The sequence below is a fragment of the Drosophila pseudoobscura genome, chromosome 4 (assembly GCF_009870125.1).
Source record: "Drosophila pseudoobscura strain MV-25-SWS-2005 chromosome 4, UCI_Dpse_MV25, whole genome shotgun sequence".
Taxonomy (NCBI): Eukaryota; Metazoa; Arthropoda; class Insecta; order Diptera; family Drosophilidae; genus Drosophila; species Drosophila pseudoobscura.
The window spans coordinates 15,252,765-15,280,705 of record NC_046681.1 but is presented as its reverse complement, the minus strand read 5'-3'; the positions used below and the strand labels follow the sequence as shown (position 1 = coordinate 15,280,705).

General features: G+C 41.0%; 3 protein-coding genes across 6 annotated transcripts in view; 1 reads left to right on the top strand and 2 right to left on the bottom strand.

Moving 5' to 3' along the window:
* Positions 1–25,454, bottom strand: part of LOC117183918 (uncharacterized) — a 66,886-nt gene extending 41,432 nt beyond the window's left edge. The window contains exon 1 of the mRNA XM_033379428.1: positions 25,394–25,454. Coding sequence (XP_033235319.1) covers positions 25,394–25,416 — 23 coding nt within the window. The 5' untranslated portion in view covers positions 25,417–25,454. The remainder of the gene's footprint in view (positions 1–25,393) is intronic.
* On the top strand, positions 3,226–26,723 carry DIP-zeta (Dpr-interacting protein zeta). 4 transcript variants are annotated; one of them, XM_033379423.1, is made up of 10 exons: positions 3,226–3,413; positions 8,666–9,246; positions 14,643–14,749; positions 16,258–16,474; positions 18,077–18,235; positions 18,345–18,473; positions 23,132–23,282; positions 23,503–23,645; positions 25,525–25,656; positions 25,801–26,723. In XM_033379423.1, the coding sequence occupies exons 2-10, from the start codon at positions 8,961–8,963 to the stop codon at positions 26,052–26,054; spliced, it is 1,578 nt and encodes a 525-aa protein (XP_033235314.1). In that variant the 5' UTR covers positions 3,226–3,413; positions 8,666–8,960; the 3' UTR covers positions 26,055–26,723. The 4 variants fall into 4 exon arrangements, with proteins under 4 accessions (XP_033235314.1, XP_033235313.1, XP_033235312.1 ...); XM_033379422.1 differs by having other exon boundaries at positions 3,226–3,425; XM_033379421.1 differs by having other exon boundaries at positions 3,226–3,496.
* LOC117183917 (C-type lectin 37Da-like) lies at positions 9,892–10,560 on the bottom strand. Its single transcript, XM_033379427.1, has 2 exons — positions 10,453–10,560; positions 9,892–10,393 (listed from the first exon to the last, which is right to left on the bottom strand). The coding sequence occupies exons 1-2, from the start codon at positions 10,538–10,540 to the stop codon at positions 9,939–9,941; spliced, it is 543 nt and encodes a 180-aa protein (XP_033235318.1). The 5' UTR covers positions 10,541–10,560; the 3' UTR covers positions 9,892–9,938.
* Positions 26,724–27,941: the final 1,218 nt, after the last annotated feature.

Sequence of the window (27,941 nt, the reverse complement as noted above, 5' to 3'; positions counted from 1 at the left end):
GGAGTAGGGAAAGGATCCACCACCTATTGACAGCCAATGGAAATGCAAATATCGGCGGCATGACAGAACACTTTTCCACACGGTTTTCCAAACGGTTTCCGCGCCTTTGGGCTAATGGCATGCGAGGGGGCTTTTGTCGTGCGACTTTGCGCAGGGAAGCTTTTCAATGAATTTTCACATATTTTCCGACCATGAAATTCATTCAAAATAATATTCAGAAAAATAGATAGAGGAAAGCGAGAGCTTCAGAGAGGTTTGAATACTCTTCAGGGAACAGGGCAAGGAATTTCCATATGAATACTGCAAACGATAGGGGATAATCAGCCAGGCAATCGATATACACGCTTCTCTTCCAAAAAGGTTTCGATTTGCAGTCAATTTTCTCGACCGTTTTACGCATTTCCAATCATTTTAGTGAGCCTCTTCCCTGATGAGTGATGCCCTCATCTTGGCAGTGCATCAAAAACACCTACGTTGCATACATTTTAGGTGCCACAAGCAGGGGCACTTATGCGTAACATTGCGTAAGTGCAGCTGTCAGATAAAACGAAGGGAATGGCAATGGGAATGGAAATGGAAATGGAGGGAAATGCACAAGGCAAAGTGCATGCCAGCTTGAGTGTGAAAATTGCTGGAAAAATGATTGCCCCACACACACACACACACAGGGGCAGGGTGAGGGGCAGAAGCTTTGATTTTTCCACGCGGGATTTTCGGGGGGGGTGAACCTCAAGCATTACGTGATGTTATTAGGTCGAAAGATGTTCCCTTTCTCAACTTTTCTCTCCGATATAAATCTCTATCGAAACAAAGAAAGAAATAAACCCCCGAGAGTCGACTATTTCTACCTTATTTCGGGGCAGCAGCATCGTTCTCCTAGTAAACCCCCCAAAGAAAAGTCGCAGACAAACTGCAAAACAAAATGTATCTATAAAGGGAAAAACTAGGAAAAAGTGGAGGAAAACTTTCAATTTTCAATTTGCTGCAGACTTGGCCCCAAAGTACCAGAAAATAAAGAAGGATTCCTTGCCCTGCTATAAGGGGGGTATCCTTTGCTTTTGGGCCACATTTCCAGTCTAATTTTCCCCATGTTTTTCCTCTGTTTGGTCTACTTAAAGTCGCATTGAACTGGAAGAATAACATTGATCAGAAACAGCAAACAATCAGCAGTCAAAAATTTCATTGTTAAGGCAGCAGCAGGCGGAAAATAGGAAAAAAAAAAACCCAGAAACAACAACAACAACAACCGGGAAGGAAAACTTTCGACAAGGCGTGAAAAATACAAAAGGACGAGAGCGAAAAAAAAAGCCAAAGAAGAAGAACTTTCTCCATGGTGAGAGAAAAACTTTAGAAAGCAGCCAACAAAGTGTTGTAATGGCTGGACCCCCCCTTCCCCGTCTCCCGTCCCCCGTCCCCCAAATGCCCACCCACCACAAACAACACTTGACTTTTGACCCAACAACGAGGCGAATGTGTTGCAACGACCTTTGTGGCCTCCTCTGCCTCCTGTTTTTTGGTCACATGTTGAAGCAACAGCTCCCGGAAGACCACTGGGGATTGCACACACAATGAACTTGCCACGCGGCGTTGCACGTATTTCCTCTGAGACGGGGGTGTGGCAGCAGTCATCCTCTACCGTCTACCGTCTAGCCTTCCGTCTGTCCGTCTGTCTGTCTGTCAGTTTTAATGTTTTTGGCATTGAGCGATGCCTGTGATGCTGTGATGCTTCTGCCTCTGATTTGAAAGAGTTCATTAAGCTCGTTTGGACAACTGGGAGATACTTCTACTTTTCGCTTCCTCTCCCTCTATCTCTTTCTATCTCCTTCTCTGACATGCTGTCGTTTTCTTCTGGCCAAGTTCTGGTATCCGCTTGTTGCTGTTACGATAGGTGGGAGGGGGGTGCTACTTCCCTGAAAGGTGGAAAGCTAATTAGCCTCCATGCTCCAAAATCTGAAAGGATAATGGGATTCCAGCTTAAATTCTGGACGAAAACTAAGAGGCTCAGGAAAGGCAAGAGATTGAAAGTGACTGCACGAAAAGATTGAATGGGAATTAGAGTCTGCACATGATTGAAAGCCTCTCCTAGTGTCTATCAACAATCGAACACGATGCTTCTCACAAAAATAAGAAATACAAAATTGTATACTATAAAAAAGACAAAAAAATTATGTTATAACAAAATTCTTAAAAAATATAATACAATAATTTTATGCCTGAAAAAAATATCAAATCCAAAATAAAAATACTACAAAAATGTTATAATATCAATTACCACAAAATTAAACAAATACAAAATAATAATAAATATTTAAAATAATCTAAAGCTAAAAAAAAAACTCTAAAAATGTATTGGGAAAATATTAATACCACAAAAAATACTGACGTAGCTTACACTCAAGCACAGATTTCAGGATTTCCCTGTCCAAAACGAGTTCCGCTTTAATTTTGAAACAAATTTCAGCTGAAAACTCTCTAAAATGAGAGCTCAAAATCTTTATCAAGATACAACTTTCAGCATTGAAACTTTCACCCAATTATCCCACACAATTAGCCCTACTTTCATGGGCAAAAAAAAAAATCAAAGCACTCAGAGTCATATCGAATGCTATCTCAAATAAATTACGATTTTTCAGCTTCCACCCACAGTCGTATAAAATAGTCGTATAAAATTCAAAATAAATTGAATTAACTCTTCTAATTAAATGCTCGCCTTCTAATGTGCAACATGCAACATTCGCTGGACAAAAGGAAAGCGGAGCTCGAGTTGAAAATTTGTTGTGATTTTCGTGTTTTAATTCATTTTAATTCAATTTTCCATTAAAATATGTACAGTGCCTCAGACAAGGATTCGCCCGCCAGCGCGTGCCAACATCGAGCGCGGCTCGAGCTCGAACTCCAACCGATGGCGTGAGGGTTTGACGGTGGGTGCCGGACACTCTGTTAACATTTTTGTCGCGTGTTCTGCGGTCTGTTGTTGTGGTTGCGGTTGCACGCAGAACTACAAGCCCCACGACACACCACACCAAACACGAGTAGCAGCAGCAACAAGAGCAACAACAACAAGCACGGCGGAACGAACTGCAACAGCAACAACAACCACATCGAACCGTACACGAAGAGCATCGAGCATTTTCCGCCTCCTTTTGGTTGGCTCCGAGCGAACGAAGCTCGGAACTTCGGCTCATTTTCCGTCATTTTCCGGCCTGTTATCATTCGTCTGACCCGGCGTATACGTATACGTAACAGCATTTTTCATTCGTTGGATTTTCTTTTCTTTTCTGAAGCATTTCCGGCGCAGCACGGGCAGCGCCAGAGCCGGGCTCTGTCTCGGAAAATCAGTTTCGTTACGCTTTCCACACGAAACGGACGCGTGTTGCGGCTGGCCTGGGGCGCCACAAAATCAAAATAATAACGTAAAATCTCACGTAATGTCGCAGTGAAATGTCACAGTTATAGTACTATTTTTGCCGGGAAATTCGGGAGTGAAGTGTGAAAGGTGATCATAGGAAATGGGAATCGAAGTGGACATAGAATTGAGTTGATCTATTCAGAACTCTAAGATCATTGGGTCCCAAACATTGATCTTGAGATCTGGTGGCGGAATTTCTAGAAAATCATTTTTGTAGATTTTGTGAGAGTTTAAGATAGATATAGCTACAAACCACAGATGTCTATGAGTTGTGAGGATGTGAAGATCATAGAGATGTTTTTTCTTAATTGACCATTTTTGATAATAAATTATGAAGATCTCTTGAGTTAAGAACCAAAAATGGTTTTAGTTTTAAAGGAAGATCATAAATGCATCCAAAAATATAGGAAAAACAAAAAGATGAGGATACAAAGTGTATCAAAAAATTATAAGAAATTCATAATTCTCAATATTTTCAGTTAAGACTAGAGTTTCCCTGAATGTGTGCACTAGAACACCATTAAACCACGATCACTGTGCTATATTTTTCTCTTAAAAAACTCCAAAGATCATTGAAAATACTTTTATACCAGCTTTTACGAACACATAATCATCGGATCGTTTGAAAGGCTCAGGCTTTTCTTCAAATTGCTCCCCTCTCGGTTATTTTAACCACAAAAACCCCTCAACTCCTGTGCAAAAGTCACTTCTGCAGCTCTTAAAATGTGCAAACAATTAATAGTTAACTCTGCTAATGCACATTTCATGCCAGCCAAAAGAGTAAACAATCTCAGAGACGAGTCCTCGAACGACACATGCAACAAACGCACTTCAATCAGAGCTACAACAGCGGGAGTGGCAGTGGCAGTGGCAGACAGACTGAAAAATTCTCAAACAAACTTATAAGCGAATAAATGAATGAAAAACCAGAGTTCACTTTCGGGAGGGGAAAAACTAACCAAAAAAAAAAAAGAAGAGTAGCAAGGGGGAAGCTAGAGGGAGGCACGGTCGGGGGGGAGGGGGCTTCAGTAGCGATTGATAAAGGACTGCAGTGGCTGTGGATGCCACACTGCGAAAGGCAACGCACAACAGGCAAACACAGTCGAAAACAGCAAAGCAAATATAAACAAAGAATTTAGCTTAAAAATACATTAACCCACTACTGGCTGAAGGCAGCACGGCAAAAGGGTCGGGTACGGCCCTGCATGTGGCACTGCACTGCAGCCAACTGCTTGAAAACTGCATACGTAATGGGTACAGTGTGTGTACGCAGGCGGTACAGTGGAGCCTTGAAGGGGAGGACCTTTTGAAGAGCCTCTAGGATTTCAAACATCTGATTTATGGGAATTATTTCTCCTAAAACGAAGTCTCCTTTCTGGTGCAGTGTGACCATTCTATTGTAATTTTTCAAGCAGATGGGTAGCACTGGTTAATTCTTTTCTTTTCGGACTTCTTCCATGAATAATTTACCATTTTTTAGACTTAGAATTCCCTCCTTACTTCAATACTTGCTTAAATCGTGAGAAATAATTACTTTCTCGATACGAAAAATGTTTTAGAGGGATTCCAACCTCTTCCGACTCCTTTTGATAGAGTTTTTCCATGAAACCATTGAAATGTTCATCTCCTGGCGTTTTCCACTGTGCCAAAACTTTGGTTGTTTTGCCTTCCCTAGCATCGATGCAGATCAATGGCAATGCATGCCGTACATCCAGTGTAAGGGGGAAAACGGGAGCAAACAGCGAGGGGGCATAAAGAGATATAGAGTGAGAGTATCAGTGAGAGTCAGAGAAAGAGGTCTAGAGAGAACACACTCCCACCAAAAAAAAACCCCCCGTCAGCTGTTGGCGCAAAACTTTTTGTCGTCAGTGCAATGCAGAGCTTATTGCTCCTTTATTTATCCTTTATATCTCTATTTGTTGTACGCTTTTCACTGGGTTTTCTCTTTTCCCTTTTTTATTTAGCTTCGGATTCGGAATCGGGTTTGTTTTGCTCGTTTGCTCTAACAAATTTACAAATTGCGCCGAGGAGGGTGATGCGGGGAGGGGGACAAAAATATGATGAAGCCATCGATGGCAGCTGATGATGGCAGAGATTTTCGGTGGATATTGTGCGACTTTTGTGCCAGAACTTTGTTTGATCAAAAGTGAAACATTTTGTTAACAATGGAGTAAATATAAACTGTTTGTGATTTGGTTTATTCAGACTCCGTTTTTGGTAAGAGAAGGGTTTAGTCGGATTTAGAGATGAGAAATATTATTACATTTTTAGTTTCTTTTAGGACTTTTTGGATAAATTAAAAAAAATTAGAGCGTTTCTAAAAAAGTAACAAGAAATTAATCTTTGAAAAAATACCAAAAACACTAAAAAAAATAGAAAGAAAAAAAATTGGTAAAAAAAAAATCAATTTCAACAAAAAAAATTAAAATGAAAAAAATAATAATAATAAACGTAAGAGATACTATACGAAATCGAAAACCACAACAAAATGTTAAAACGTAAAAAATATTAGGAAAAATCGAAAACCATCATAAAATATTAAAAATTATTACCAAACAATAATAATTTCATTTTTCCATTATTCAAAATATTTCAATACATAAAAAATTACATTATTTTTTTTACACCATCATTTGTTGTAGGAGGCTTTTTATTGCTAAGAATTTCGCTGACACCCACTGGCATTCCATTTTCCCCATCTCATTCCACTCCATTATCGGGTGGCACTAAAAGCTGTCAGCTTTTAGAGAAAGGAACAGCAAAACGAAACTTAGGGGGGGCCAGGGGGGTCCCCATCCACTCAGCCAGCAATGATTTACACCCTGGGAAGAAGTCAAGGCTGTCGGGGCTTATTATTGCCAACAAAATGCTCTTTAAATAAATTCAAGTGGCGACCACAGGTCCTCGTGGCCAACCGTCTAATTAGAATGACCTCCGGGAGGAGGACCGACAAAAAGTTGCAGCTGCGAGATGTGACCGGAATCCCTGAAATACGAGTATCTGCCAATGCGGCAGATTCTCGTAGCAACGGTTTTTGTTTGCTTTTCGGCTGGCAGAAGTTGCCGTCTCTGCCACAGGCCGAAAATCTGCTTTTTTCGAGGCTAATTGGCCGAGTTGCATATGGCCCTGGAAATGGAAAAAACATGGTAGATCTCTAAAAGAAAACTCCAATATCGGATGGATATCCTCTCTTCCTTAATCGCGTTTATCGCAAACAAACGATTATGGACAAATTTGAGCAGAAAACCCCGAACAAAACAAGCGCTAAATAGCCTCATTAAAATTTAATTTTCACAGACCAAAAAAAAAAAAAAGAAGGAACAAAACAGAGCAGAGAGAACTTTCTCCGTCTAACAATTTATTAATTTAATTACCAAACACTTTGGCAAACTCGTAAAAAAGTGCATAAAACGGTGTGCCCCGCCCACTTGTTCTTACAACCATTTTTTGGATGTTAAATCTGTTTTGGTCTATGAGGAAAATGCTGCTCCATCATGTGTGCTGCGGGGTTGGGGGGGGGGGGGAAAGGGGCATCAAAAATTGCTTAATTTCATAAGCGAGTCATAAGGGAAAAAGTTTTTTGTGTGTTTGCTAGAGGGGTGGGAGGGGTGTGGGCGTGTGGGAGTGTTTGCCAGACTGCCACAAAAAGCTAACTGGCGACACGCTTAAAAGCCATAAAAAATATCAAAATTTCGAAGAGAAAGTTTCGCCTGGAGAGAGGATGGCCAAAAAGAAGCATCTTTCAGCAAACGATACATAGCAGGACAGTGCAGTGCGTTTCGGGAGTGTAACGATGCCATTTGGTTTATTGAAACTTTTCTTTATGGGATATTTTGATGGCCCCTCTATGGAGTATAGATCTTTTATATCAGACTTCTAGGCCGAAAGACATATAATTCTGTCTCGCACTGTACATACACACATTGCTCTCAAACGGAAACTTAATATATTACAAACGTTGACAAAAATGAAAGTTATAAAAGTAGGAAATAAAGTCAGAAAATAAAAGAGAGAAGAGGAGCAGATGGAAGACTTCCCTCGTGGGAAACCTCAAAAAACTTAAGATAAACAACAAATGGAAAGAGCATTCAAATTAATTGGTATACTCGTAAAAAACTTCAGACTGTCTGTCTGAAAAGCACATGTGTGTGGGTCGACATTAAAATGTTATCCCGAAACAGAAAGAAACAGAAAATATACCTCTAGAAAATACCTCTAACTGTGGAACTGTTTTAAGAACACTTTTCTGCTTATAATGATCCTCCGTTTGTGATGAATCTTGGAGTTTAGGTGGGAAATATCATTGCCTGAGAAGGTTCCACATCAGAAGTCCATCTATTTGAATTTATGGCTGCTACAAAACCCTCAATCATTCGTATTTAAAGTATTCAAAGCTCTCCGATAGCGATGAGATTTGGTATATTGGTGGATAATACCATTATCTGTGATTATGTCAAAGTAGAAGTCGATATCTTTGGAATTGTGGCTACCACAAGGTTTCCACCATGAGTTCCAGGAATATTCCATATTTTCTGAGCGATTGCAGTCTAAATATCAAAATAATCATACCGATATCAAGACAAATAACTTACATTGCTGAACTCTAAAAAACCCAGTTCAAAAAGACTTAATTTTTAGAGAAACATCCTGTAAATCTTTCATTTCGTTAGTTCCTTGGTTTGACTTTTAATTTCGAATCGATATACAGATAAACCAGAGCAGCATTTATCAACTGCTCGCCAGAGAGAGAGAGAGAGAGAGGGAGAGGGAGAGAGAGAGCAGGAGGGTCTCTAGAGCAAATCTTTATGACTTTTTCGGGGTTTCCTGGTAGCCCTTTCCGGGAAACTTTGCTGCAACACGTGCTACACGGCTGTGGGTACGACTGTGTGGCGTGGCAGCGAGAATATGGCTCTATGGGGATAATATTTTGCCAAACTTTATTGAATTCCGCCCGGAAAATCTGCATGCTGGGGAAATGCGGGGGGAAACTTACTAGACAGCCGACAATTGTCAAGAGGGGACGAGGGGGGGAGGAAACCAAGGGGGAATGGCAGTGCATTGAAGGCAAATTTATGGGGGCGCCAAAGTCAAATGGAAAACTCGAGAATTAAGGCAGTTTTTGTGTGCCCCTGGCAGATGGAAAATGTTTCTAGGTTTTCCACCAGAGAGAGAAAGAGAGAGAGAGATAGAGGGAAAAAGTGTGTTTAAGCCAAAAATTTCAACTAAACGTGAGATCTTTTTACATTGAATTTTAAGCCACAAAAATTGCAAAAGCAAATTTGGCCAAAGGGCAATGGAAAAGAAAAACTCTGATAACAAAACCGTGTGAAAAACGCTCGAGAAAAGAAAAACATTGTATCATAAAATCATAAAACAAAACCCGAGGCCAAACAGAGCAAAGAGTGGTGGAGGAGAGGCGCCGATTCAGGATTACAGAGAGAAGGAGGAGGATGCACTTTGGCCAGGAGACGAGGCCATCATTGGGGCTGCTCCTGGCGGTTGAGGTTGCTCTGGCTAAACGGTCGCCGAAGGCCAGAAGAACGGCAAGTTGATGTTGCTGCCATCTTGGCATCTAATTGGGGCCCTCCTCGTGCTCACGGCCACAGCGGGGGACGCCACCAACAACAAGATCATCTTGCCACAAATACTGAACGGCGGCGGAGACGCCCCTGGCAAGCACCCATCCGGAGCCAAGACAGCGAACGGTGCCACAAATGGCGGCGGAGGCGGGGCAGTCGGTGTCGCCACAGGAACTGGCAATACGGTGGTCGGAAGCAATGGCGTGATTGTTGCCGGTGGCGGTGTTGTGGCCAATGGCCCAACCACGAATTTAAACAGTGAGTATCTTTCACAAATATCTTTAAATGTAAATATTCCATAAGCCAACAGTAAACGGAAGTGCGGTCTAGACAAATAACCGATACTCGAAAAGAATATAGAAAATGGATGTGTGTAACGTCCAGAAAGAAGCGATCCGACCCCATTTGGTATATATATTCTTGATCAGTATCAATAGCAGAGTCGGTAGGGCCATGTCTGTCTGTCCGTCCGCTCGTCTGTCCCTCCCTATGAGCGCCTAGTTCTAAAAAACTACAAGAGCTAGAGCCACGATATTTTGTATTCAGACTTCTGTGATTCTGATCCCACAAAGGGCGAAAATCTGTGGCAACCACATTTTTGAAGTCAGGAGAATCTTCTATACTGCCGAAACCAGATCAGATCTGATTATTACTTCAGTGACTCAGTCTCTCTTTCTCACACACTCTTTGTCATGCGCCTTATGGCCACACTGACTGTCTATCGGGTATAAATGTAGAGTCGCGGCCGTAGCAGCGACTCACAACGATGCCCCACGTTTTTGCTATAAAATCGTAGCCAATCGGTCTTATCTGTACACATTCCGATCTCAGAGAGTAAAAACAAAACACAACAACGATTCAAAAAAAACATAGCGACCTCTTATATATCCAAGAAAAAGAATATTTCGTTTGAGTTCTTCATTTTAATGCACATCTCCTTAGAGTTAGTATTACCAGATGATAAACGAGGCTATCTTTGGCTGGGGTGCCTCGCAGATAAACCGCCGCTTTAAAGAACAGTCCCGGTCATTCAATAAATTAAAGGCCCTAGCCTCGTGATACCACACTTCATCACAGTGCTCCACTCCTTCCTTGTTATTCGGTTCCCCCGGAGACCAGATGTTCAATGTCAGCGGTTCTCCAGTGGAATGCCATACATGTTTACCCTCATTCCCCAAATCATTGCCTGCTGTCCAGTATATACTACGGACTTCCAGGTCTACAATATACTGTCTGATCAGATCCCATTCTTCGATGGTTTCGAAGGCAATCAAGTCGGCATTCATACGTCGACACGACTCATAGGCTTCATACCAGTTCTTTGTAACTTTACTCTCAATATAATAGTAGCCATGGCCGATCCTAACAAATGGTTCTGTGGAAATTTTGAGGGATCCAGGAATTCCTAAAGGAAAAACCAGAGAACTGTACAAAGTGCTGGTTACTGATTTCTCAAGATCTTACCATCTTCGACAACGGATGTTATATCGTACGCCGCCGACAGGGAAAAAAAGCCCAGGCAGGCGAGGACTGCAGTGCCTTTCAGAAACATTTTGGCACGACTAAACCATTCCCCTCAAAGTTTAAATCTTTTATATATGGATGCCACAGATTTTCGCCCTTTGTGGGGGCGGAAGTGGGCGGGGCAAAGTTTTGAAATATTTTTGGAGCAGTGACATATCACAGAAGTCTGGATCCAAAACATCGTTGCTCTAGCTCTTATAGTCTTTGAGCATTAGGCGCTGAAGGGGACGGACAGACGGACAGACGGACGGACGGCCAGACAGACAGGGCTCAATCGACTCGGCTATTGATGCTGATCAAGAATATATATACTTTATAGGGTCGGAAACGATTCCTTCTGGACGTTACACACATCCACTTTTACAACAAATCTAATATACCCCAATACTCATTTTGAGTATCGGGTATAAAAATATCTCAGGTATAATTTAATGTATCTTTATGTATGAGGGGTCTTGCATATATCTCTGTACATTCGGAAAAGAGAGAACTAGACCTTACTGGCAAAATACTAAGATCAGACCTTCGAACCATGTCCCTATCCAAAAAAAAAGAGTTCCTTTCGCATATGAAAACCCTGCAGTATTCTCTTACGTTACCCGTATCTTTATCCGCGGCGAGTGTTGCCCCATGGCCCTGTGGCTCTCTGACTCTCTCGATGCTGCTGCCATCCCGATGATGGCATCAATAACATCCGCGGATACAGTATCTCGTATCTCGTATCTCGTCGTAGGCGTCATATTTATACAGAACAATAGAAGGGGCCACAGTGGCACATGGTGGGAATGATGGGGAGAGAGAGAGAGAGAGAGAGAGAGAGACAATAGAGAGTCGCCTAGGGTCATAAGTGATACACGGGCTTTATGCCAAAAATGAAAAGCAGCTGCACAGATATGTGACGAAAAAGAAATACGGCCCCCAGGGGGTTAGGTGTTGCTCTCTTTTTTCAATGTTATATCCCCCAATGCTCCCCCGCCCACCCCCAACTGCTACTGCATGCCACAGGCCCCACCAAATGCCGGCTGTCATTGTTCTCAGGTGCAACAAGCAGCCGCAGCAACAAGAGCAACAGCATAAAAAAAGATAGACTTTTGAGGCTGAAAGTCGAAGGTTTAGATACACTTAAAAAAACCCAGATATATTCCCATTCAATTTCCAGAACAATTGTCTTAAGTGGAAGTTCCTCTTTGGGGTGATTTTTCATTAGTTCCTACTTGTAAAGCCCCATCAATCCTCCCTTTTCTGATGTCACAAACATCTGCAAATAATCATTATACCCTCTTCAAAGGGTATGCTTAGCTGTGCACAAAATTCATTCAGGCAGCGATAATTTATGTGGCACCAGGCGACGACATCCAACCGCATCATCCTCGTCCTTCAGCCGTAGTATTATTCATGAATAGTCGTGTGAATATATTCACTATTCAACCAGCAAATGGGGTTTGTATTTCAATTAGGTGTTGAAACTAGAATGAATTTAATTGAAAGATTGGGAGCTGATTCAAGTCCCAAAATTCCTTCGAAAATGCTCCGAAATCTGTCTGGAACTTCAACTCAACATTCCATGGAGAATCCCTTTCTTTTCCCCCCTGAAGAGTATCTCCGATTCCCTGTCAATCCCTCGAGAAAACTGTCATCTCTTTGCATTCGCTTTGTTTTTGTTTTTGTTTTTGTTTGGATGTCGCTTTTTGAGGGCGTGGCCGCAGCCGCCTCGCCTCGCCTCGTCTCGTCTCGGCAAAATTTATATGCAGACACGCGCTCTGGCGCGAAAATTGCAGCTGGCTGAAATCCCATGATTATGCAGAGAATTTTGGCCCATCCCCCCCACCCCCCATACGCCCACTGCGTAAACGTTGCACGCTTGACTTGCAACAGTGTTTGCCCGCGCATTTTTTTAAGGGTGTCACTTTTCCTATGGGGGGAGTCGCCTCCTCCGATCGCTGGCCGTTCCCTTCTGACCCCTCTGGAGTAAGGAGGAGCGCGTCGCAGCCTTTCACTAATTTATGCAACATTTTGTGTTATTGTTTCGTTAATTAGTTGCGGGGGCTTGTTAGCCACTAGGAGGCCGGGTCACATGGTGTCACAGAAGGTGATTGAAACGCTGATCGATGCTGAAGCTACCCTTTACCCCAGAGGACATCCAATTTGTAGTCGGCTGGTCCTATCGAAGACTACGTTTTCTGTTTTACCAAACCTCTCCTGATGCTCGAAATACCCTCCCTTTTTAAGGGGTAACCACATACCATTTTCATGGCCCGTTTCGAGAGTCAACTGTCGAATTTCTATTGACTTGTGCGGCGCACACACTGCCCCCAATTCCCATTCCACTTGCAGCAAATGTGTAACTCTATATCGTACAACATTTGTGTGTATCTGGCGGGCAGAAGCCTGCCGGACATCATAAATAGATAATTAAGCCTAGGCAATGGATGGAAACTGGAGAGGCCTCCTCTCCCGCCCCCTCTCGCTGTCGTCTGTGAAAATATGGAATATACATATATACACGCTCATAATCATAAATTGCAATTAAAATGTTGGGGGCTTTTCCACCGAATTTCTCCCCATTTCCACAGAATGCAAATATCAAACGGAAAGAGCATAATAAATCGAATATTACGCATAATATCAAGGGTATTTCTGAAGGTATCAAATTAGTCAAAATTATGGAATATTCCTTGATTATAAAAATATACAAATATTTACCCAACTAATCGTCCAAGTAAATGGCATAAAATAGCTAATTCCACATTTAATTGATCAATTTATCGCACATAAGAGGTCCGCATTCTTTGAGCATCTTTCCGCCTTTCATTGACAAATATTTCCATTGAAATCCGAGTCGTTTATTCAGCGCCTAGCCGTTGCCTTTGGCGGGGGGCGGGGGTCCTGCAGGAAGGACTGCTGAATAATTGCTGCTGCAAACAGAATAACTGGTTAATTGAATGGCCAAATTCAAATGCAAATGAATTGATTTTGGCCCGTTTCCGTTTGCCTATCGAATGCCCAGAGTCAACAAAAATTGCATTTCTATATTCAATATTTGCTTAACTTCCAAACAAATTAGCAGCTAAATGTTTTAGGCCAAGTCGCTCTCTCCCTCCAAAGAATGCCAAAGAGAATTTCGCACAGTTATTTCTACGGCCATTAAAACTTTAATGAATGCGGCATGCAACGTGCAGCTGCTGCCTGCAGGAGTCTGAAAAAGAGGCAACAAAAAACGTTCAACTTGTTGATGTTTCAACCGAAATAACGACAGGGAATGCGGGGGGGGGGGGTTACGGTGTGGGGGGGAGTGCCCGAACATGTGTTTAATTATATTTGTACACATTTGCTATTGCTATTATTACAGGGTACAACGGGGTATGTTTGAAGTCAGGGAAAAGTTGCACCTAAAACGAATTTTGGAATAAAGAAAAATCGTGTAACTTAGTAACTGTAAAAGATAGAGAACTGATCTTTGGTTAAGTTAAATATAATGTTATTTGCCGCCTAAATTGAAAAATTCATTACAATCGGATGTGAGAGGCTACACAACTGAGCTTTGGATTGGTGACCCCTATCATAATCTATGAAATTATATATGTATTACCTTTGGAATAACGAAGTCCTTTGTTTTTCCTCCAAAAATGTAAAAGATATACCCTTTGAACTCTCCAAGATTTCTCTGGCAATATTTCCCCATTTAAAAGGTATCCTCTAGTCCACATTGCAACCATTGGCATTCCTTGCCCCCTGTGCCGCTGGCACATGCCTCAACAGCAGCAGCAATAATGATTCGATGCTGAAATCAATGAAATAATTATTTTCCACTGGCCCCACAAAAGGAATTTTTGCAACCCAACGATGGCTCTTGGCGATGTGTTCCACAAAACATTTTTACAATTAATTTTGTGCGCATAATTGATTTTTATGGTCTATTTGATTATGCAAAATGCAAAATACAAAATGCAATCCAAATGCATGACATATTGACATTGGAACCCAGCCAAAACCACCCGAACCCCCGAAAGAACAACTTAGTCAAATATGAAAATATCAAATGAAAATTTGGATTAATATTTTATGCACTAAATTAATTCGCTGTCTCTATTTCTCAATTTCTATTTATTGATTTATTTTGTTTTTTGCAGCTGTTGTCGAAGAACCCGAATTTACTGAATACATCGAAAATGTAACTGTACCTGCCGGACGTAATGTTAAGCTCGGATGCTCCGTTAAGAATCTGGGATCATATAAGGTAAGACTTTTGCATTGGGGCCTCCATCGATGGCTCCTGAAGGTTTTAGGAGCTCTAGTTTTAGGTCTTGTTCCGGTTTAAGAACCCATAAAGATTTCCCTAAGTTTTATTACCTTCAAAAATCCTGCCTCTCTTTTCAAAACTAATCTTTCGCCTTAAATCGCAAATTGGCTCAAATAAAAATAATAAAAATTCCCCATTTTATTCATTTATCTATTGGAAAAAATCCCGCAATGCACACAGCGAAAGGAGAGACCCTGAAAAGTGCTGACATTGCGTCTCGCTGCATAGTTTTAATGCATCATTAGCGCGAAAATAGAATCAGAAGGAGGAGAAAGGAGAAAGGAGAGAGCGCCGAGGGTAGGGGAAAGCATGAAAGGAACGTGAAATGATTTATTAATTAAGGAGATTGTAATGAGTGCTAATGATTTGATTACTTGGCATAAAAACGGTGTTCAAACGGGAGATTAGGGGAGGCAGGCAGATGGAGAAAGGGAGAGAAAGGGAGAGAGTGGAATGCATAGCAAATGAGGCGCGATGATAAGACGAGAAGGAGGAAAAGTCAACTAATTAATTATCCACACGATGATGATCCCAAAGAGATACGACTAGACGAGCGACCCATCAAATTACCAACTCTTAGAAGGCACACAGGACCTCTGGCTAGGGGCATCATTAGAGGACACTTCACACTGAAATTCCAAGCACTGCAGCTCAAGTACCTATCGCATCATCATCGCATCCACTGGGCGAGCGAGCGGCTTGTTAGCACCAAAAAAGAAAAAAGAAAAAACGAAAGAAAACCCGGGAAAACCCATTCAATAGTCTCGTCTGAACGCAGTGGGAAATGGAATCAAATTGAGGTGTAAATGAGGAAGAGAGAGTGACACACACACACAGAGGAAAAACCTACACACAAGCACGTGCAGGGGGCATGAGGAAAATGCCAAAAGGAAAAGTGCAGTGGGGAAGCTCTCTCTTTCCTTGGCTCTCGTTTTAGCCTCAGAGTCGGCTGATGGCATGTTTAAGTAGCAATAGTGGCGGCAGTGCCATGTGGCAGGTTCTCCTGTGAGTAAGGCTACACACTTCCTGCTCCCTCTGCTGCTCGTAGGATGCATGTAATTCATAGGAGCTATCACCAGACACATCCACAGGATACACTGGATCCTGTAACCGGTTTTGCGTTTATTTTTATATGCGACACTATGATGCAATTTTCTCGCTTCCGCTTTCTGCCTTTTCCAAAGCGTTCCATTTCCACTTTTTTATGTTTTTTTTTTCCTGAATGCTGACGCTGCGAAAATTGCTCAGGATATGTAGTCCTTGGGTGAAATTGTGTGTAGTTTAGTTGGAGAATGGACGGAAAATGCCATTGGGCGATGTTATTAAATATTTTAAGCTTCCATTTCAAGTGCTAATACGAGGGGGGGGGGGGGGTGTGGATTAGAGGTCACCAAGTCGTTACAAAATATGCACAAGATATTTAATTTATTTAATTTTATTTCTAGGTAGCATGGATGCACTTTGAGCAGAGCGCTATCCTTACCGTGCACAACCACGTGATCACGCGGAATCCACGGATCAGTGTCACGCACGACAAGCACGACAGGCATCGCACGTGGTATCTGCACATCAACAATGTCCACGAGGAGGACAAGGGACGCTACATGTGCCAGATCAATACGGTGACGGCCAAAACGCAGTTTGGCTACCTCAATGTTGTGGGTGAGTGGGGGGGCAGGGGGGCAGGGGGAAAACTTATGCGAAAATCTAATCAACGACGAGGCTGCCTCCCCAGAGGGTCGGATCGGGTCGGGGGCGGGGCGGCAGCAGCGCTTGGCCTAAGGGCAAGTGAAAATCGCACCGGAAAATCCTGTGCAAATACGCGGCGAATTAAAAAATAATTTATGTGCCTTTAAGCACGGTGTAAAAAAAAAACAACAGAAAACAGGAGAAAGCCAAACGGGAGAGAGTCCACAGTCCAGACTCCAGAACGAGACCCGAGAGCACGGGCCCGTCCAGGCACCCGAAAATGTGGAGCACAGTTCAGTGAATACTGTGAATCCAGTATCCTTTGCACAGGCGAAATTATTTTCCCTGCCTTTCGCAAACAACAAACAAATTATTAAAAATGCATGCGATATTTGTGGAAGGGAAATGCGCGAATGCGCGCATGCTTTTAATTAAAAAAATTTACACAAACAAAGAAATACGAAATTATATGAAAGGCCATAGGAGATGGAAGTTAAGAAATAATTGCAAAAAAATTACATTAAAAAACTAACATGTTTCCTTCAAAATTGTTCCTAATGAAAACTGCAATTAAATTGATAGCTGAAAGCACATGATTCTTCGACTAATTGCTTAAACAATTAACCCTAAAAAAAATTTGTATAAAAATAAATATAAATAAAAGGAAACCAAAGCTGTAGATATCCTTAAAAATCTATAATTTGTGTTACATTTAGCAGATTTATTGTAGAAAAACCCATTGATATTAAAATTTAGTTCTTCAAAATTACTAGAGGAGGCCCTGAAGCAAACACACAGTACTCCTGAAATAAAGATTTCACTCATGGCAATGCATTGCTTTTGATCATTACTAATATTTTATTCAATGGGTACAACTGCCAGACCAAAAAGAAGAGACGATCACTTTTGTGCATGTTCGGACACGACAAGTCTCGGCTTCGACAAGTCTCGGCTTCGACAAGTCTCGGCTTCTACAAGTCTCGGCTTCGACAAGTCTCGGCTTCGACAAGTCTCGACTTCGACAAGTCTCGGCTTCGACAAGTCTCGGCTTCGACAAGCCCCGGCGCTTGTAAAAGCAAAAGTGTTGTTGCTTAGCTGAGAAGCGAAGGAGTGGCATAAAGTAGACTATGAAAAATTGTTATTGCAGTTTACATTGGCTTCAGCATCGGCTGATCTCCAAAGCAGGCACAAATAAGCAAATATGTACATTCGTTGCCTTTGTGCTTGTAGTGCTCTCTCTTTCTTTCAAGCAGATAAGCTGGACTTCGGAGGCACTGGCTATAACTGTAGCACAGAGTATATTTGTAATTCTGCAAGAGAGAGACCAATTCCTGCTTAAAATTAAAGGGTATCTTCTAACATAAGCTCCTATTCCACTCATAATAACAAATATATTTTTGAGGCCTCGTTTTGAAAGCAATTTCCTGTATGAAAAGCCCTAATATTATGGTTCCACAAAGCCCACAAATATTTAACATGAATAAACATGAGGCCAAAGTTCAATTGTAAATATGTATATTTAAGAGGATTATCGTTGTCACCGTAATTCAAATCTCTCTCTGTCTCTCTCTGCAGTTCCCCCCAACATTGATGATTCGCTGAGCTCCAGCGATGTGATTGTCCGCGAGGGCGCCAACATTTCGCTGAGGTGTCGGGCGAGCGGTAGCCCGAGACCCATTATCAAATGGAAACGGGACGATAACTCCCGTATAGCCATCAATAAGAATCACATAGGTAAGTGCATCAAATGGAAGGGCGGAAATGCGACGATGCACTGCATCAATCATTTAACGCTGTCCTCTCCTCTTTTTTTTGCCCTGTCTCTCTCTCTCTCTCGCTTCAGTAAACGAATGGGAGGGCGATACTTTGGAGATAACTCGCATCTCCCGTTTGGATATGGGCGCCTACCTGTGCATCGCCTCGAATGGGGTGCCCCCAACGGTTTCCAAGCGCATCAAAGTCAGTGTCGACTGTAAGTATCCTTCCCTGTCATCCCCAAAATGATAAAGTGAATCATCCAGCAATCTGTGTCATATTTCCATTAACCATTCAATGGAGTATCCTCCCAGAAATTTATCTAAACACAAACTTGGGTTATCTTTCATTTTGTTGGAGGTTCTTTTTATTTTTCCATCCAGTTTTCCATTTATTTTCCCTGACCAAAAGACTTGTTTAGCTGTTAAAATTGGGTTTTCTTTTTTTCCAACTCATATTTCCATTTGACGGATCAGCGGATTAAAGTCGAGAATCTGGGAAAAGGTTTTCTGCGCTACAGTGGCACAAAGTGGGAGAAACCTTCAGCAGAACTTGAAGGGGAATGTATCTCTGGCATTGTCTGATACTACAGATACTCTTGCATATTCCAAGAGTATCTTTCTGATATTTCTGCTATCATTTTCAATGCCTTTTTCTATGCCTTTGAGTCTTCACTGTGCTTAGTCTTTTGGTGGAATTTTTTCAAACATTTTTGCAATTTGAACCCACACTTGTAGCTGTGTCTGCAGCAAAGTTTGAGGCTTAAAACGAGAACGAGAAACAGCTGCACAAAGCAAGAAAACAAGCTGAAAAAAAAACTCCATAAAATGATGGAATCAAATCACTGCGTTCGCTGGCTGTTGGTGCAGTTTTTTAAGATTTATTACAGGCGACAGACAGCCAGCACACCACACCACACCACACCACATCACATCACATCCCATCACATGTGTTGTCAAGCTCCTGTCGTGGCCCGCCACGGAGTATGCAAGGCAGGAAGGATGCAGTGGGGGCCACCAGCCATGTCGCAGTCGTCACAGAAATTTCCTCGTTTGCTGTCACTTAAAAATGCCGCAAGCATAAATCTATTTTTGTGTGTGTGTGTTTTCGCCACTGACATTCGAACTGGAACGAAGGTGGGTGGGGGGCGGAGTCCTTGTTGCCACAAAAACTCCAGTACAAATTACACGTGTGCACCACAGAACCACACAGCAGCGGTCAGTGGCAAACACAAACACAAAAACACACACAAAAAACACAAAAAACCCAAAAAAACCATAGAAGAAAAGACGAAAATACATTGATTGCAGGAAAAGAAAATGTACAAACCCTCTAGAGGTGGGTCTTTGGGGCAGAGGAGGAGAGGAACTCCTATAGATACAAATTATTAGAAAAATAACAGATCATCTCAACAAAACAAAAACCCAAACATTTTCTTAGTGTAATTCCCATCCCCTTAAGCCTTTGCCAATCCTATAAAAGGATTTATTTTCTCTAGACAATTGCCCGCCAAGGATAGACGCCATCTCCTGCCATTATCCTGTCCGGCAATCAAGTCAATGCCATCGTCATTTCCCATTTACACAAAACTGTCTCACACTAATTCCACACAAATATTGTCCCTCCATGGCATTGTGCCCCAATCAATGGCCACTTGCAACAGTAATAAAAAAAAAAAACGGGAAAGGAAGAGAAGGTAATCCTCCCTGCAAATCTCTCCGTTGATTCCCGAACCCTCTAACGAGGCTTCATTAACGGCTAATTTTCAAGTTGTTTACACTCGACAGTTCACCTCTTTCTTTCCTCTTTCTCTGCAGCTCCCAGTTTTTTCTCAGTAATTTTCTATAGAAGCAAAAAAATGTCACTCAGTGTCCAGTGCCAAGTGCCCAGTGGCCAGTGCACCTTCTCTGCCATCGGTTTGGAGGGCTAAATTATTGTTGACTCAAGTCCTGGCCGGACGCCCGCCCACCCGTCGACTTGGGTTCTTTCTGTGGCACTTAGCAGCTGCTTGGCGAGTGTCCTTTCTCCAGAGCTGGTGGTCCCTCCACCGCCGCCTTTCACCAATATTGTCGCCACTCAATTGTAATTTAAATCAGTGCCCGGAAACGTAACGAAACGAAAGAAAAGTCGAGTAAAAGACCGTGGGAGTGGGAGTGGGAGTGGGAGTCGGAGTCGGAGACGGAGTCGCAGAGTGGTAAAGAAGCTGTTATCCTGGGACAAATGTTTGTCCCCGTGCCAGAGGGGGAAAAGCACTTGAGCGGGACTCTCCTTTTGTAAGGGCAATTAAAATGAATGGAAAATATGGGAAAATAAGGAAAACGACGACAAGCGAACTTCAAGGTGATTTCTACCACTTGACTCCCGCTTAAGCTCTTTCGCTTAAGCCCTCTCGCTCTGCTCTCCAAACGAGGGGGAGGGGGAGGGGGACTGAAATCAACAGAAATTATATCAATATAAAATATCTCTGCATTGCATACGAAATTACAAATACTCTGAGACGTGTACCCTGTATCTATAATGGAAGAGGGTATAATATGCTCTTTCACAGGTTAGTTACAGGCAGAGGAATAAATCTTTGAACTCAAAATATGTGTAGACTATGGAGAAACATCGGTTATTGAGTGCGTATAGCCATTAGCATATTTCTTTCCCAAGGAAAACTTTGACTATAATCTAGGAAAATTGTGGTTTCCACAATTTTAAAGATATCAGTATGCTCTTCGGTTCGAGTATATATCTTTTTAATATCTAACTATATTCCGAAATTCAACTTGATCGGCTTATGACTACAGCCAAGATCAAGAAAGAAAGTATATATGTGTTATGTTTTCCCTCTAAAATTCGTGTTCGGCAGCACTGTTCCACCTTTACGAACATTTCTAAGAGTGTCCTAAAGATGTAGTGTAATTTTTAGCAGTAATTTCCACCTACAATCCTTTATATCCTGCCGTCTTTTTTTGTAGCATCCACAGCTTTAAAGATATCGATCTCTGCTTTTCGATGTTTGTAGATACTGATATTATCTACCTAAATTCCAACTTTCATCGAAATCGTACAATTTGTTTAGAAATTATTTTATTCCTCTAGAAATTCCTCTTTATTTACTTCTATGGTTATTTTTTAGATATTTCTTTTAAGTACAGGGTACCCTTTAGTCTCCATATAAGCCATAAGATTTCCATTTCTTGCTCTTTTTCTTGTACATTCCTTTGCCGTTGCAGGACGATTCTCTGGTACAAGTGGCGCCAGGTTAAGGGTCGTTTGTAGCACATGTTGCCTTTTTTCCTTGATTTTCTTGAGGGGAAGTTTTCCCAGTGTTTCTGTGTTGTGCTGTGCCATTCGGTTGCACAAAGAGGCAACAAATCAGTATGCAGTCAGAAATAATACGAGCATACGAGGGTATAAATATATAGAAAAAGGAACAAGAAAGAAACAGAACTACGGAAACAGAAACTGAATTTGTTGCTTCCTGCTTGTTAAGCAACGCACGCCACAAAAATAAAACGTAGACGTATGCTACTCCGACTGTGTGTGTTGCCAGGACTTAAGGACATAAAGGACATGGTATGCAAGCTGTCACACAGAAGTTGTTTTAACAAATTGTTGGAGAAATCTGTTTCCAACAAAGGAGCACAAATATTATCCCCAAAGAAACAGCCAATCAAAATATCATCGCAGGATAAAAGTTTGTGGTTTTCCAGCCCTCCTCACACTCGACGGTGGACAGTGGACAGTGGACACTAGACCGTTGACCCAAACCCCTTGACAACTTAATTAAGCCGCTCATTTCATCACACTTAAGCTGTATTTTGATTAAAAGGATTATGCCCCACAGCCCCTAAAGGCGGGTGGGGCTCATGCCTCATCAAAAATACTAAAGAGCAGAGCAGAAAAAAAAACCTGCTAATTTGCGTCCAAAAGCTGATTAAAAATTCAATTGGTGGCACAAACAGAAGACGGTCTGCCCCTCCTCACCCTCGCCATCACACCTTTTTATGCCACACAATTTTTTTGTGTTAGCCTTCAGCTTAATTGCCATCTCGTGGTGGACATAAATCCACAAAAGGTAAAGGCAGGCAGCCGCAGAGGCACACAAAAAATACGAGAGAAATACGAAAGAAGGAGAAAGGACCTCCATTGTGGCACTTAATGATGATGAAGATTCCTCCGCCGTGGTCTGACAATAATTCTGTATGAAAAAATCCGTAATGCTCGAGTGTTCATTAGTCCCCACTTTTCGTGACATTTTCCCCTCAGTTTTCTTTCCCCATTTCCCCATTTTCCACACTTCTTTTTCCCATTTAATATCTTAATTAAAAATGTGCGCCGAATGCGCGAGAAGTGTGGTTTTTCCTGTGCTCGAAACCCAAAGGTTGCATTTCTATAGATGAAAAGATACAAAAGGTGCAGGCAGGGCGGAATGAGTGCGAGTATCTTCAAGATAAGAAATCTTCGTATTCGTGTTCCGAATAATGCTATTCATGGGATAGTTTTTTGTTTTTTTGAAGAACTTTCTCTCTCTCTCACTTTGCTTGACTTTTTCTTGCAATTTTAATGAAAATCAGCAAGAAAAAAATGCTCTGAAATTTGCATACAAAAAAAAAATACCCCAGGGAAAACATCAGTGCGAAAAATCTAGATATATCTCTGACGAAATATATGCAATGGAAAATGTATACCAAAAATGTGAGGGCACAGCTGAAGGAAAACTTTGAAAACTTTGAAAATGAATTAAGAGAAAAACTTGACCACAAATTCGGGAAATGGGAAATGATGAAAGTAACATAATGATTTCTAGAGACTTGAGTTATTTTTTAAGCTGAGAAATCCCACATCTAATTCATGTATTTTCTACTCTTCTATCTGCCCCTCAAGTCCCCCCAATGCTGCTCATTCCCCATCAATTGGTTGGCGCACCAGAAGGTTTCAATGTCACCATCGAATGTTTTACGGAGGCGCATCCCACATCACTCAATTATTGGACACGCGGCGAGGGACCAATCATACACGATTCGCACAAGTACAAGTGAGCGTCCAAAAAATATATAAATTGTATTTAAACGAGAGATTAAATTAAGTAGAGTTCAACACAGAGATCTCTAGCCAAAGGCAGATTTTCCTGATGTTCTTTAAAGGATTTCCTCAATTCTTGAGATACTTCTCTTGGACTTTCTTCTATAAAAATCTATCTTTAGAGCTAAGCCTTCCTTCATTTATAAACCCTTTGTTTCTTTTGCCACTTTCAGAGTTGAATCAAGTGTAGGCGTGCCTGCCTACAAGACCCACATGAAGCTAACGATCATAAGTGTCAGCAGCGGCGACGATGGCATCTACAAATGTGTGGCCAAGAATCCCAGAGGAGAGACTGATGGCATTATCCGATTGTATGGTAAGTGGAAGAGACATGAGAGAACTTCAAAAGGCAATTAGGAATTGGCATAAGGGGGAATGTTTGCTGGCAAATGCATTTTTAATGGAAGGAAAACACACGCCCAAAAAGCAAGAGAAAATCTTGAGATTATGGTAGAGCATGCTGCGGAGGAAAAGTGCCTGAAATTTCCTCTTTAAAGTTCTACTTTCTTCAATCGCAAGTTCACATCCCAACTAATTAAGTTCTCAATGGTCTCCCAGTCCTTGTGGAACGCTGTGAGGCATTGAAAAACTATCGCCGCATTGGCCTTAACACAAATTGACAAATCTAAGCCATTTAGACCCACCGAAAACAAAGGCCAAATGAAAGACCGAAAAGAAACGCAGAAAGTGGCCAGGAAAGAAAGAAATCTCGAACGATAGTCCGAGGACTGTCCGTGACTTAATTGCCTCGCCACGAATTGCCATCAAGGCATCCCAGACATGCCACATGCCACATGGGCACATGGCTACCCCTCCTGCTGCATGGCATCGCAATTGACTTGAATGAACCTGCCCCAGAGAGGGGCAGGGGCTCGTTGCCTGCTCGTTGCTGCTCGTTGAGCAGCGCCATAATCAAGCCAGTGAAAAATCAAGTCACGTCCTTTTTGGTCCGAAGGTGTGGAATTTTTTTTTTGGCCAGGCTGTTCCTCCGGATTCTCGGGTTTAGTACCCCCCTCCCCCACCCTCCTCCTTGCACATGAGGCACACGAGTATGCACGTATGTCTGTATGTGTACGTTGCAAGTGCGGGGCCTCAAGTTGCAAGTTAATATCACGTCTTTACGTTTAATTACGTGATGGATTCGTTCAAGAAATTTAAACTTATCGATTGGGAAATTCCGCCCAAGGATGTGGAACTTAAAGATAACATTCGTGAAAGATAGAACAAATTTAAAAGAGTAAAAAAAAAACCTAAGCCCATAGAAATTTATGGTTTCCCTTTTTTCTATTGAAATTTCTTTCATATTTTCCGCATGACACACCGCTTAGGGGGGGTCAGAGATCAGAGGGCGAGTTCTGGCATTTGACATATTTTCATTAATTATGAATTTCGGCCATCCCCTTCCCGGGAAAACGATTTTGCATATGAAAACAGTGTTTTCGGTAATTTAGTGGAAAGTGCAGCTGTGATACAGAACTCGCATTCGAATTATAATTTGCAACAAATTGAAAAATGGAAACGAAACGACGGAGACACGAAGGGACATTTTCCGGGGAATATACTCCCGCCACGCACATACATATTTTAAACATTATTATGGAAATGGCAATGGAAGTACGAAATATTGACGGCAAATAATTAGCATTTTGCATAATCCAATGAAGCGAATGAAATGCAAAAATCAAAAGAGAGACAAAGCAAAAAAAGACAGTAGACTGAATACAATTTTTAAATAAATAAAAAGACAAAAAAGAGACACAAATAAAAATTTAAATAAATATATATAAAAAAAGATACAAATAAACTTTGAAATAAATTTTATAAAAAGAAGAGCAAACGTGGTGAAAATGCCAAATTGAAAAATGTAAATTTTATGAAAACAAGTATCTTTTTTTTTGTGCCACACAAAAATATATTCCGATACATCTTTGTTGATTGTTGGTTCGAGGAAATGTAAAGTAAATGAACGATTGATGGATGGAAAGCCAATGAATGAAATGAAAAGCAGATTTCACACCGAATATAATGAAAGAAAGGAGAGCCACACAATGGGCATTCACTTACCTGATTTTTAAATTAATTTTCATAAATCCTTGAGCATATTATTTCCAGTAATTAAAACCCTAGAAAAAATGGAGAAAAATGTTGTAAATGCTGTATAAAATCAACTTTTAAAAACCCCCCTCTTTTTCCAGTCTCCTATCCACCAACGACCGTATCATCGGGCACAACCGATTCCCATTGGGAGAGGGAAAATGGCATCAATGGCAACAATTACGCCTATGGCGGATCCGATGGCCAACGCTCTAGTTATGGCCAAGACAAAAGTGAGTATCATATCATCTATCGATAAGGAAATAGTCCCCCCTGAGAGAACCCCCTCATGTCATGCTATCCCTTGGCTTCTTCTTTGTGTGATTTCTATTTCATTCCATGATCCACCACCACTACCACCATCCACCATCATTCAGATACGAGATATCAATCGAATTTGAATGAAATCGGTTTATCTGAACAAAAATCCTTCCTAGATAAGACCCAAAATCCATTGGCGGCCAATGGAAATGGCAATGCGAATGATCCAGAGGACTCCGAGGCCAACAGGGGAGCGAATTCTTCCAAGGCCATTGCGTGGATGACGCTCCTCCTACCAATAACATTCTTGTTAACAATCCGCCAGTCAGCGGTTGGTTCTACTAGCTCTATCGTAAGTGTAAGTCTATGAACCAATGGTATGGGACTAGATCTAAGGCTTCAAACGTAATGTTAGCATATAAATGAGAATACTATATTTAATCGCATAGAACCACTAGTGGAACCGAGACCCTAAATACGATCCGCCCTTCCCCATATATGAGACACACATCCAGGCAGACAGACAGAGAGAGAGCTTGTTATATGCATATGTATATCCATCAAATCACAATCTATACAAATACTCTATATATATAAATCTATGTATAGGAACAAGGGTAAATGCAATTTCATTTTGCTTTCAATGCTGTGCTTCAAAACTGAGAAATCGTTTCACATGATTATCGGATCGTATAATGTATCTATCACACGATCTCCATCATCGATATCTATACATTATATTTGTGCGTTAAACGCTGATCAATACACAAGAAGAAACAAACACTCATGAATACACACATACAACATATACATACATATGCCTTAAGGATTGCAAATGAAATATATATATATATACATACATAAATAGATATATAGACCCACACACACATATCGAGCATAGAATATGTTTAAGTATAAAATGCAGGTTAATTTAAATATATTTTCTAGTTTAAAGGCGGCCAAACATTTTTGGGAATTTATTTTAAAGTTGAAATTTGCATGGAAGAATGCTTTTGGAATAAAATACCAAAAATACCAACAAAAATACCAGAAAATACCAACAAAAATACCAGAATTTTTATTTCAATTAAAAAAAAAACGAAAAAAATAACAAAACTTACAAAACTCGCTCAAAACCCTCATATATTTCTATCATTTTTCAAAAGAAATTGTCCTTAAAGAAACAGTATTCGGAAAGAGAAGTGCTTTAGAACGAAACAGACCCGCACAGACCCTTCCAGTCTTCTTCCAGTCAGAATTAATATCTGTTGCATCATCAGCGCCAGCAGAAAAATACAATAATTTAAGTAGCTTGTAAGTAAAGGCTTAATATGTAATGTAAAGATTAAACCAGATGTTAAACATTTACATACGTAAGCTAAAAATATAATAACAAACGAATACTAATGTGTTGCTTTATAACTACATTAACAAATTAACAATTAACAAACAATGAGATGAAATGAAATGAAACAATGTTAAATAATGAGAAATATATTTGGAATCGAGTGAAGAAACACACACACACACGCAGACACAGTACATATAATCGTATATAAAGCATTATATACAGCCCCCCCCCCCCCACACACACACGTACGTATGTAACATGTATTTAAGCATATAAAATGAGTTGTAACTGAGGCATTAAATTAAATAAAAATCCCAAAAAAGACACACAACGAAAGCGAGTGGTACTACAGCTGGAGGGTGGCAGGGGGCAGGGTAAGTAATGGTAGTGGCAGCACAGTAGAGGCAGAGGCTGCAGAGTATGCCATAAAAATGATGTGTTAAATGCTTAATTAGCAACCAAATTAAACAACGCCCCAGTGCAAACAATTGGCCAAACATTAATATTAACAATATTAAAAAAACGCGAGACTCTGCAAAACATTAATAAACAATTAAGCTGCTTCCAGTGGGCCATTTTTTTTTTTGTATTTTATTGGCATTTTCGGCGAGAGGTTATCATGATTTTAAGATGAGGATTGCAACAAAAAAAAACATAGAAAATACAAAAAAAAAAACAGAAAAATACCAAAAAAAAAAAAAGAAAAAAAAACACCAATAGCAAATACCAAATTATGTATTTCTACACATCTCATCAAAAAATAATCAATCGGGTTAATTCTGCTCTGGAAAAAATACCAAATCACCAAATACCATCGGCTTATCTTACCCATAGTTAAAAAATACCAGGAAAATACTAGAAAATTACAGATACCAAAGATCTAGAACATAAATCGAATAAAAATCT